This window comes from Haematobia irritans, chromosome 1 (assembly GCF_050003625.1).
Source record: "Haematobia irritans isolate KBUSLIRL chromosome 1, ASM5000362v1, whole genome shotgun sequence".
NCBI lineage: Eukaryota > Metazoa > Arthropoda > Insecta > Diptera > Muscidae > Haematobia > Haematobia irritans.
The window spans coordinates 237,874,962-237,888,324 of NC_134397.1; the positions used below are offsets into that span (position 1 = coordinate 237,874,962).

A 13,363-nucleotide genomic window follows, 5' to 3' on the forward strand; every position below is an offset into this window, starting at 1 on the left:
AAGAAATAAAATCTTAACAAAATTTTCTATAGAAATAAAATTTTAACAAAATTTTCTATAGAAATAAAATTTTAACAAAATAAGAACTAAAATTTTGAAAAAAAATTTCAAAAGAATTCAAATGTTAACAAAATTTTCTAAAGTAATAAAATTTTGACAAATTTTTCTATAGAAATTAAATGTTGACAACATTTTCTATAGAAAAAATGTTGACAAAATTTTCTACGAAAATAAAATTTTGGCAAAATTTTCTATGGGAATAAAATTTTGAGAAAATTTTCTATAAAATAAAATTTTTACAAAAATTTCTATGGAAATAAAATTTTGACAAAATTTCCTATATAGGCAAAATTTTGACAAAAGCTTTAAAGAAGTAAAAGCTTGATAACATTTTTTTTTATAAAAATAACGTTGTTAGAAAATTTTCTGTTGAAATAAAATATTGACAAATATTTCTATAGAAAATCTACTTTTTCAAAATTTTCTATTGAAATCGAATGTTGACAAAATTTTCTAAAGGAATAAAATCTTAACAAAATTTTCTATAGAAATAAAATTTTAACAAAATAGAAGTACAATTTTTACAAAATTTTCTACAAAAATAAAATTTTGAAATAAATTTTTTTACCGAATTTTCTATAAAAATTAAATTTTTAGAAATAAAATTTTTTCTATAGAAATAAAATTTTGACAAAATTCGCTATAGAAAGAACATTTTGACAAAATTTTCTTACGAAATAATTGTTTGACAAAATCTTCTAAACAAATAAATTTTTGGCAAAATATTCACAACATTTTCTATAGTAATAAAATTTTGACAAAATTTTCAAAAGATAGAAAGAAAGAAAATTTTGACAAAAGTTTCTATGGAAAGAAAATTTTTTATAATAATAAAATTTTGACAAATTTTTCTAAAGAAATAAAATTTTGACAAAATTTTCTATATAAATAAAATTTTGACAAAATTTTCTATAGAAATAAAATTTTGATAAAATTTGGCAAAATTCTTTATCGAAATAAAATTTTGATAAAATTTTATATTGAAGTAAAATCTTGACAAAAATTTCTGTAGAAAACGAGAATTTCTATATAAATTGTCTGCAGATTTTGAGAAAATTTTCTATAGAAACAAAATATTGACAAACGTTTCTATAGCAAATAAAATTTTGAAAAATTTTTCTATAGAAAAAAATTTTCTAAAACAATGAAATAATTTTTTTACAGAATTTTCTATAAAAATTAAATTTTTCAAGTATTTGTTGTAGATGTAAAATTTTGTATAGAAATAAAATATTGACAAAATTCGCTATAGAAAGAAAATTTTGACAAAATTTTCTTACGAAATAAATTTTTGACAAAATGTTCTAAACAAATATAATAATGGAAAAATATTCACAAAATTTTCTAAAGTAATAAAATTTTGACAAAATTTTCTGAAGATAGATAGAAACTTTTTACAAAATTTTCCATAGAAATAAAATTTTGATAGAATTTGGCAAAATTCTTTATTAAAATAAAATTGACAAAATTTTCTATTGAAATAAAATCTTGACAAACTTTTCTTTAGAAAACAAAAATGTCTTTATAAATTGCCTATAGATTTTGAGAACATTTTCTATAGAAATAACATTGTGAAAAATTTTTCTATAGCAGTAAAATTTTTACGAAATTTTCTAAAACAATAAACAATTTTTTTTACAGAATTTTCTATAAAAATTGAATTTTGATAAAATTTGGCAAAATTCTTTATTGAAATAAAATTTTGACAAATTTTTCTGTAGAAAACAAAAATTTCTATATAAATTGTCTATAGATTTTCAGAAAATTTTCTATAGAAATTAAATATTGACAAAAGTTTCTATAGCGAATGAAATTTTGACAAATTTTTCTATAGAAGTAAAATTTTTACAAAAGTTTCTAAAACAATGAAATAAACTTTTTTACAGAATTTTCTATAAAAATTAAATTTTTTAAGTATTTGTTGTAGAAGTAACATTTTCTATAGAAATAAAATATTGACAAAATTCGCAAGAGAAAGAAAAATTTGACAAGATTTTCTTACGAAATAAATTTTTGACAAAATGTTCTAAACAAATATAATAATGGCAAAATATTCACAAAATTTTCTAAAGTAATAAAATTTTGAAAAAATTTTCTGAAGATAGAAAGAAACTTTTTACAAAAGTTTCTATAGAAATAAAATGTTGACAAAATGTTCTATAGAAATAAAATTTTGATAAAATTTGGCAAAATTCTTTATTGAAATAAATTTTTGACAAAATTTTCTATTGAAATAAAATCTTGAAAATTTTTCTGTGGAAAACAAAAATTTCTATATAAATTGTCTATAGATTTTGAGAAAATTTTCTATAGAAATAAAATATAGACAAACGTTCCAAATATAGCAAATAAAATTTTCACAAATTTTTCTATAGAAGTAAAATTTTTACAAAATTTTCTAAAACAATAAAATTGTAACATAATTTTCTTTAGAAGTAAAATTTTCAAAAGATTTTCTATAGAAAATTAAAAGTTGATAAAATTTTCTGTAGAAACAAAATTTTGACAAAATTCGCTATAGAAAGAAAATTTTGACAAAATTTTCTTACGAAATAATTTTTGACCAAATGTTCTAAACAAATTAATTTTTGGCAAAATATTCACAAATATTCTAAGTAATAAAATTTTGACAAAATTTTTTAAAGATAAAAAGAAAGAAAATTTTGACAAAATTTTCTATAATAATAAAATTTTGACAACATTTTCTACAGAAATAAAATTTTGACGAAATTTTCTATAGAAAAAAATTTGACAAAATTTTCTATAGAAATAAAACTTTGACAAAATTTTCTATTGAAATAAAATTTTGACAAAATTTTTTGTTGAAATAAAGTCTTGACAAAATTTTCCATAGAAAACAAAAATTTCGATATATACTTGAAATAAAATTTTGTCTAAATTTTCTTTTTTTAATTTTCGTTTTATGTCATACCATCAAAATCCATTGGGTATAATACATATTACAATTGGTGGATTATTTTTAGCTCGAGTGGCAACCGTACCATGGTGCGAATACTCAACATGCTTGCATTACGATATGTATACGCACCAGTGTACATGTTTTAATGATGAACTATCAAATGTGTGTGGGATGGTGGTATAAAAAGTTTGCATTCCGTTTGCTACATATCGAAATATCGATACATATTCTCAATCAAATGCTATATTTCCATCGCAAACATTTTTTGTACATACATAAACTTATAGCACAATATTAACTCTTTTATGCAAACAACATAGAAATTCATATTTTCCTCAGTGAAAAAAAACAAATACTTTTCTCCTTTTTGAAAACTTTTAATGTGAAACTCGCATCTGTAAAACGAAACTCCTTTCTTAACGTATAACTTGAATATTTACTCGTCGTTTTCGTCCTCCTACAGTCACTTGGTCATTAAGACAACAGCAGGAGGTTGTCTCAAAGCTTTTATTTGCTCTGAACACGTAGCAAATTGAAGGAGCGAGAAAACCACGAGTATCATGGTAATTTGTAATCTACAAAATATTGGAAATTTATTTCCAACTTAGCTTCTGTTCAGAACCCACAAACGCAGGAACACAGCAAGGAAGCGTCATTACGAAACTGCCAGCCAGCCCACTTCTGGCTGGATGGTTGCTTGAGTGGCAAACTTTTATTATGCATGACAAACATAAGAAATTCATTGAAATGTCATTGATGATTACATGCTGGCTGTGGTGAGATAGTTTTTTGTTTGTTTGTCGTGAAATTGCATTGAAATAAATTCAATTGGATTTTTGCATGATTCTCAAACTTGTATTTTTTTGTTTTACTGGTGTAATTTATTTCTTCTAAAATATAACAAACGTATAGGGAGAAAAGTGTTTTGTGGAAATTCAAATTGAAAAAAATTCTATAAAGGAAATAATCTATTCGATTAAATATCATCGAACCAAAAAACTTTTTTTTTTAACAAAGTTTATAAAGTTTCTTTTTTATAAAGTTAACTATACCCTGGGCCACACGGTGGAACAGGGTATTATAAGTTAGTGCATATGTTTGCAACACCCAGAAGGAGACGAGATAGACACATGGTGTCTTTGGCAGAAATGCTCAGGGTGGGCTCCTGAGTCGATATAGCCATGTCCGTCTGTCCGTGAACATATTTTTGTAATCAAAGTCTAGGTCGCAGTTTTAGTCCAATCGACTTCAAATTTGGCACAAGTATGTGTTTTGGCTCAGAATAGATCCCTATTGATTTTGGAAGAAATCGGTTCAGATTTAGATATAGCTCCCATATATATATATTTCACCCGATATGGACTTATATGGCCACAGAAGCCAGAGTTTTACCCTAATTTGCTTAAAATTATGTACAAGAAGAACAATTATTACTATAGTCATGTGTGCCAAATTTTATTGAAATCGGTTCAGATTTAGATATAGCTCCCATATATATCTTACGCCCGATATGGACTAATATGGTCCCAGAAGCCAGAGTTTTACACCAATTTGATTGAAATTTTAAACTAAGAGTACAATTAGTAGTGTAGTCAAGTGTGCACAATTTTATTGAAATCGGTTCAGATTTAGATATAGCTCCCATATATACCGTCGGCCCGATTTACACTCATATGACCACAGTGGCCAATCTTTTACTCCGATTTAATTGAAATTTTACACAGGGAGTAGAATTATCATTGTAGCTATGCGTGCCAAATTTGGTTGAAATCGGTTCAGATTTAGATATATCTCCCATATATAGCTTTCGCCCGATTTACACTCATATGACCACAGAGGCCAATTTTTAACTCCGATTTAGTTGAAATTTTGCACAGGGAGTAGAATTAGGATTGTAGCTATGCGTGCCAAATTTTATTGAAATCGGTTCAGATTTAGATATAGCTCCCATATATAGCTTTCGCCCGATTTACACTTATATGACCACAGATGCCAATTTTTAACTCCGATTTAGTTGAAATTTTGCACAGGGAGTAGAATATGCGTGCCAAATTTGGTTGAAAAAAAAATTTTAATGTTAGTTTTAATTTTATATCTAATTCAAATTTAAATTTAAATTTTATTTTTAAGATTAATTTTAATATATATAGAAATAATATTTGAAAAAAAAAAAATTCTTAAGAAATAAAATTTTGAAAAATTTTCTATAGAAATAAAATTTTGACAGCATTTCCTATAGAAAAGAAGTTTTGACATAGTTGTCTATAGAAATAATTTTTTTAAAAAAATCTTCTACATTTAATTTTAATAAATAATTTTAATTTTAAAAAATATAAAAATAAAATTTTGATAAAATTTTCTAAAGAAAAAAATTTTTTAAAAAATTTTCTATAGAAATAAAATTTTCACAAAATTTTCTTATTTTAATTTAAATTTATATTTTACTTTTTTAATTTAAATTTAAATTTAAATTAAATTTTATTTTTAACTTTGACTTTGACTTTAATTTTAATATATATGTAGAAAAAACATTTTGACAAAATTTTCTATAGAAATAAAATGTTGACAAAATTTCCTATAGAAATAAAATTTTGACAAAATTTTCTATAGAAAGGAAGTTTTGACAAAGTCGTCTATAGTAATAAATTTTAAAAAAATCTTCTACGTTTTTTTTTTGAATAAATAATTTTAATTTCAATAAATATAGAAATAAATTTTTGACGAAATTTTCTAAAGAAATAAATTTTTGGCAAAATTTTCTAGAGAAATAGAATTTAAATTTTTATTTTACTTTTTTATTTAAATTTAATTTTATTTTGAACTTTGACTTTAATTTTAATATATAAAGAAAAAAACATTGGGACAACATTTTTTAAAGAAATAAATTTTTGACAAAATTTCTTATAGAAAGGAAGTTTTGACAAAGTTGTCTATAGAAATAAATTTTTAAAAAATCTTCTACATTTTATTTGAATAAATAATTTTTATTTTAATAAATATAGAAATACAATTTTGACGAAATTTTCTAAAGAAATACGTTTTTGACAATATTTTCTATAGAAATAACATTTTCACAAAATTTACTTATTTTAATTTAAATTTTACTTTTTTATTTAAATTTAAATTTAATTTTATTTTTGACTTTGAATTTAATATATATAGAAAAAAAAAAACATTTTGACAAAATTTTCTATAGAAATGAAGTTTTGACAAAGTCGTCTATAGAAATATTTTTTTAAAAAATCTTCTACATTTCATTGGAATAAATAATTTTAATTTCAATAAATATAGAAATAAAATTTTGACGAAATTTTCTAAGGAAATAAATAAATTAATTAACTTTGCCTTTAATTTTAATATATATAGAAAAAACATTTTGATAACATTTTCTAAAGAAATAATTTTTTGACAAAAATGTTAGCCTGATACCGAAACAGGCAATTAACGTCCAAATGCATTATATCTAATTTTACAATAATTAATCGAGCTTTATGGACAGTTATCTCTACCAACCAGATCTATACTAAAGGCTGTGGAAAGATTCATTCGCCCGAATCGAAACATGTACAGTCCAGGCGTGTATAGATTTGTATCTGGCGTTTTCTTTTCAATGACTCTATTAATCATGTTCCTTAATCTAAATCTGTCCATAGAGCTCGATTAATAATTGTAAAATTAGAAATAAAATTTTGACAAAATTTTCTATAAAAAAAAGATTTTGACAAAATTTATAGAAATAGAATTTCGACAAAATTTTCTATAGAATTAAGATTTTGTTAAAATTTTGTATAGAAGTAAAATTTAAAAAAAAAAATTTGATTTAATTTTAAATTTAAGTTCTTTAATATAAAAAAGATTTAATGCTCGATATAACATAAATACCAAAACTCTTGAAAGCAAGGTCAAAAACGTACGTTTCAAGTAAAGTTTTTTTTTTTTTTTTTTGAGATATATATGTATACGCCATCGATCAAATACCCGATTGTAGTACCCCTGAATTGAAGTCAAAAATACGATACAAAATGGTATTTGCGAATTTGTTTTTTTATCAGCTTGGATGTGACCTTCTTTAAGTTCATCGGGGCTGTGTTCCATCTTCAATGCAAGCAAATTTTAATGAGTCTGAATTTTAATGAAAATCTTTAAGGTCTCGTTTTTTTTTTCATTTCAAAAATCTAAAACTACCTTAATCAGCACCTTCTTATCTGATGGTGTTTAATGCTGATATTTCGAGGTGACTTGTTTTTTGCACATCATAATTTTACGACATTTTTATAGCATATTTCTAGGTATTACTCCTGGGTACTTCAATATGCCATGAAATGTTATTTTAAACCAGTTGCTAATGCCATTGCATATCCAGCGAAGGCTATGTGATGTTCATGTTCTCAATACAGAAATAGTTCCCCCATATTAGCATTTATATGGGCCATAAATGGATAAAGAAGAAGACGAAGAAACTACTATGCGACATCAATTTGTAAGCGCCTGAAAGCTTACTTTAAGGATCTACAGGGTAATAAAATTAAAGTTTACGAACCAACACACACAAGAATCGAAGTACCTTTTTTCTCCCTTACTCACTTACTCTCGCTCTGTGTAATCTCCCGGAGGTAGGGAGAAAAACAATTCCCTATAGGGTGGCAACATTAAAATACCATTTGAAAGAATTGCATAGCATTCAGAAAATATTTATGAATGCTTATGTGTGCGTGCTTTTCGTTTAGATGTCGGAGAGACATACAAAAATATCGAACTTGGAAGAAATTGTGTGTACAGATGTGTGTGTGTGTTCTCGTATTGTGAATGTTACTGCACAAAGCACGTACAGGATGTATGTGCAAAAGTTTGTTTGCTTCAAATTGTATGCAAATTATTGCTAAAAGTATTTTTCAATATGAATTCTTATACACTTCTTAGTATCCAGTCTTGGTAAATGGTACGTACGTGTAAGCCTGCATCTATGTGGTTGTGTGTTTGTTTCTGTGTGTCAATTGGAATGTGTTTTATATGTCGATAGGAAGCATTATTTTCAATGTTTTGCCCCCAAATAAAAATATAGCATAGTTTTAGGTGTAAGAGAGTTAAAACATTTTGTTGCATACTTTCCCATTGAATTCATTCGTATTCGCATTCAACACTTCATGCACCACAGATATCTTACAACTGGCATATGTTCAACTATAAACGTTAACTTTTCATTATTGAGCCTTAAACCAATATGACGTTATGCAAATATGACTTATGAAACTTTGGCAATGGAGAAAAGAGAGACTTTAAAAGGAAGAATTTTATATTCGAAAGAATTTGAAAATTTTAAAAATAAATATTTGGAAAACTTTTCCACTCTCCATTTCTGTGATGGGTGTATTGACGAATTAGAACACAAATAAAAACAAGTGAGTAACCATATCATACTCTAAACCACTTTTACGAAATTAGTAATTATAAGCATTTGTATTTCCAAATTTAAGAAAATTATGGGGTACATGTTTATGGGAGATTTATCTCAATCTAACAGAAATGCCTGATATTATGAGCTATACTTGATATTACCACTGTAGAGTAAGTAGGTCACTAATACTGAGTACATTATTAAACCAGTAAGTAAAATACAAAAAGTCGACAATATTTTCTATAAAAAACAATTAAGAAAAGTCGGAAGAAATAAATTTTTGGAAAAATTTTCTATAGAAATAAATTTTAGAGAAAATTTTATATAGAAAACAAGTAAGGAAAGTCTAAAGTCGGGCGGGGCCGATTATTTTGTGGATGTAAATTTTCGATACCATATCATATCCGTCAAATGTGGTGGGTGTTATATCTAAAGGTTTGTCGCAAATACAATACGTTTAAATATCACTCGCTCTGTGTGGGGTTGAGGCGAATGCTCCTAGTGGAACCAGGTCGCGTTTTCGAAGCTAAAGGCTGGCGTAACTCGGTTTGACTCACAGTTACAACAATTTTGTTCATAACATAAATTTTTAAGAACAAAATAAGCTATCGTTTGTGATATCGTGTGTGTGTTTATTGTATACCGTTCTCGAGTTATGGCTCAATACGTCAACTTTTTGGCCAAAATATTAGTTTTTTTTTCAAATTTTGAGCGACGAGCGGCACGTATTAACGTCGTTTAATCGGGCTCAAATTTTGGTTATTCCAATATGTGGAAAGGGGATTCGTTTTGTGGGGTTAAGGCGAACAAGATTCCGACATTTTTTTTTGCTCCATATAAGTTGCGGTCACTCTATTTGGCACGCATAGCTACAATGCTAATTCTACTCCCTGTGCAAAACTTCAATTAAATCGGTGTAAAAAAATTGGCCTCTGTGGTTATATGAGTGTACATCGGGTGAAAGCTATATACGAGAGCTATATCTAAATCAGAACCGATTTCAACTAATTTTGGCACACTTGACTACACTACTAATTGTACTACTAGTGCAAAATTTCAACCAAATCGGGGTAAAACTCTGGCATCTGGGACCGTATTAGTCCATATCGGGCGAAAGATATATATGGGAGCTATATCTAAATCTGAACCGATTTCAATAAAATTTGGCACATTTGCCTATAGTACTAATTGTTTTTCTTGTACAAAATTTTAAGCAGATTAGGGTAAAACTCTGGCTTCTGGGGCCATATAAGTCCATATCGGGCGAAAGATATTGTTGAAGTGCCTTCAACAGCTTTTTTTCCTTTAATGAAGTTTATATTGAATCTCTAACAAAATTATTCCGTAGAATTAAAAATGAATTCTGTTAAGAATAGTCTTATGTATATGAATTTCTATTTGGATTTTTGTCATTAATTACATTAAGATTCATAATTTAGTTCATAATTCATGGCAACCCTATATCCAATTGACCTACTCATGAAATTAAAGCTTTTGCTCAATTGGATAAAGGACCACCATTTTAACGTAATTTCCACTGAAATGTTAGCTGAATTGCATTATTCGACCTCTTAATGTTTGGCTTGTATTTCACTTAGGCAGCTACAACACAAGCGGTAAGACGGAAAGCAGATCACCTAATAAATTGTAATTCATATTTAAACTGAAATCCTTTTGCCTTTTCTTTGTTTTTTTGCCTTGGAAACTACCAAATTGGATATAATTTTGGGAGTTTGCAAGCATATTTACAGTCCACTCTCGTAGATCACCCAAAACTATACATGGTCCTTCGAACCGGATGACAAAGCGCAAAATTTTATCGATTGTAGCTAAAATTTTTGATCCTGCGGGTTGGCTTGCTCCCATCATCGTCGTAGCAAAAGTTTTGATGCAACAGCTCTGGGTCGATGGTACAGATTGGGATGAAGAAATAAGACAACACTCTTTCGAAAAATGGAATTTTTTTATTTCTCATTTGCAAATTCATGGATTTTGCGATGCCTCTGAAAAGGCATTTTGTGCATGCTTATACATACGAGTGACTAACTAGAATAACACATTTTCGTCAAATTTATTAGTTTCAAAGAGTAAAGTAGCACCTTTAAAAACAATAAATTTACCAAGACTGGAACTATGTGGAGCGGCATTACTCTCAAGGCTTCTCAAATCTGTATGTGAAACTCTTACTTTACCAGTTTCTGAAATTTACCTGTGGTCGGATTCTACGATAACTTTGGCATGGCTCAGCAAACCACCCTTCCACTGGAAGACTTTCGTTGCTAACAAAGTTTCTGAGATACTCGATAATGTAGGCAATGTCACATGGAGACATGTCCCAACAGCTGACAATCCAGCAGACATAGGTACGAGAGGCACTACGGCATCGGAGTTGAATTCGAATAACCTTTGGTGGCATGGACCGAATTGGTTAACACAACCTTTAGAATTTTGGCCAAAGCAAACTTCACTAAAGGAATTGTCATTGGAAAGGAAAGTTAACACCAATCACACTACATTACAATCAGAAGAGATTTTAGAAAGGTTTTCTTCACTTGATAGAGCATTGAGGGTTATTTCATTCATGTTTCGTTTTGTCAGGAAATGCCAGAAAAGATTAACACCTCAAATGGAAACCAGATTTATCACAGCAGCGGAAATAAATTATGTTAAGATTCAATTAATTATGATTGCGCAAAAGACATATTACTTTCCTGAATATAGTGCTCTGCAATCTCGGAATCCCATAAGTTTAAAAAGCCGCCTATTAACACTAAATCCTTTTTTGGATGAAAATCAATTTCTACGTGTTAACGGCCGCTTGGCGAATGCAGATATAAGTTATAATGAACGACATCCGATCATTCTCCCAGAAAAATCTCGATTTTGTAAATTGTTCATCGATTTTACACATAAAATTACCTTACATGCTGAACATCAAATCATGTTAAGAGCTATACGGCAAGAATTTTATGTTATCCGACTAAAGAACTCTGTCCGTCATTGTATACGAAATTGTCGAACATGTACTATTTACAAAAATCGAGTTAAACACCAAATCATGGCTGCCTTACCTTTGGAAAGGTGTACGTTTTCATTACCGTTTACCAACACTGGAGTCGACTTTGCTGGACCGTTTGACTTGAAAACGTCATGCCTTAGAAATGCGAAAATTCAAAAAGGATACGCAACTGTTTTCGTTTGTTTATCAACACGAACCATCCACTTAGAAACTTGCTCCGATCTATCGTCGGAGGCGTTTTTAGCAACATTCAGTAGATTTGTCGGTCGCAGAGGTTTCCCAAATAAGATCTTTTCGGATAATGGGACGAATTTCGTCGGTGGGAGTAGAATCCTAAAACAAGAATACAAATGTTTCCTCCGATCCGCGGAAAGGCTTTAGTCTCGAAATACAATGTTCACAACTTCACTTGGCACTTTATCCCACCACACGCTCCCCATATGGGAGGTTTGTGGGAAGCGGGTGTAAAAAGTTTGAAAACTCACCTAAAAAAGGTTGCCGGCACTTATAAATATACCTTTGAAGAGTTTTCTACTTTACTTATTCGCATTGAAAGTATATTGAACTCACGCCCGTTATCCCCTATCAGTGAAGACCCATCGGAATTGGCACCGTTGACACCGGGCCACCTGATCAGGGGTGCCGCACTAACTGCTATCCCCGAAGATATATCTGATAATCTCTCATTGTTGAATCGTTGGCAAAGACTGAAGATCATACAATTACACTTTGCCAAACGTTGGAAAACTGAATATATTTGCGAGCTACAACGTCGATATAAATGGAAAACCGTACAGAAAAATCTTAAGGAGGATGATTTCGTTATAGTAAGGGACGATCAATTACCGCCTACCGAATGGCGTCTTGGTCGAGTGATAAAAGTTTTTCATGGTAATGACTCGAATGTTCGTGTTGCGGAAATCAGAACTAACAACGGAAATATTGTTCGACCTTTAAGTAAATTATGTATATTGCCCAGTATCTAACCGTTTGTTGCCTAGTTTTAAAATCCGTTCACATATTAAATAAAATTTTACGTTTCAGCAATACTTCCAGCTTACCCAAATGCAAGGTGTGCCACGAGAGACATTCTTTAAAGACGTAGCCACTCTACATCAATCAGAACGAAACAAAACGAACATAATCGAAAACCAGCAAGTAGCCAACGAAAATCCAGTTCAAAATCTTACGTAAGCGATCGCCTTAGCAACCGCAACCGAACTCATATTTTCTTGCCCACAGCTCTGGCTAGAGTTCTCAGTCCACAAGGACCCATGAAGGCGCGGCTTATACTTAATTCGGGCGCAGCACAAACTGTAATTTCGACTGGCCTGGTTGAAAGACTGCGTTTGCCTACAACACATAAAGGAAACAAACTTTTCTGTACCATAAACTTATTATCATACCATGACAGATCAGCCAAGGTCCAAATTTCTGGAGAAGTAAGGTCGCAACTTAATACTACATTTCCCGAAGATACCACTGATAAGAAATTAATGAACGTTTATAAACACTTAACCGATCTTGCCGATCCCAATTTCTTTAATCCGACCAATATTGAAATAATGCTTGCCAACGATCTAATTCCACATGTTTTACGAGCCGGTCTTATCCAAACTTCTACATCTATGCCAATAGCTCAAAGCACGGTTTTTGGCTGGACCATATCTGGTCCTTGTCATTTTTAATGTTGCCATACTGCAAGGGGGGCGACATGTTGAAGTGCCTTCAACAGCTTTTTTTCCTTTAATGAAGTTTATATTGAATCTCTAACAAAATTATTCCGTAGAATTAAAAATGAATTCTGTTAAGAATAGTCTTATGTATATGAATTTCTATTTGGATTTTTGTCATTAATTACATTAAGATTCATAATTTAGTTCATAATTCATGGCAACCCTATATCCAATTGACCTACTCATGAAATTAAAGCTTTTGCTCAATTGGATAAAGGACCACCATTTTAACG

The 13,363-nt window shown here is 29.0% G+C and overlaps 1 protein-coding gene across 1 annotated transcript; it reads left to right on the forward strand.

Moving 5' to 3' along the window:
• The first annotated feature begins 7,415 nt into the window (after window positions 1-7,415).
• Window positions 7,416-11,775, forward strand: LOC142235440 (uncharacterized). Its single transcript, XM_075306697.1, has 4 exons — window positions 7,416-7,460; window positions 7,708-7,761; window positions 7,901-7,919; window positions 10,454-11,775. Exons 1-4 carry the CDS (start codon window positions 7,416-7,418, stop codon window positions 11,773-11,775), a joined length of 1,440 nt encoding a protein of 479 aa, XP_075162812.1.
• The last annotated feature ends 1,588 nt before the right edge of the window (window positions 11,776-13,363 follow it).

What these genes read in the sequence shown, in the direction of transcription:
- LOC142235440 (XM_075306697.1), top strand. Translation starts at nt 7,416, where the DNA reads ATGGATAAAGAAGAAGACGAAGAAACTACTATGCGACATCAATTT. An exon ending in CTACTATGCGACATCAATTT is followed by an intron (nt 7,461 to 7,707) that starts GTAAGCGCCTGA and finishes CTTTTCGTTTAG; the next exon opens with ATGTCGGAGAGACATACAAA.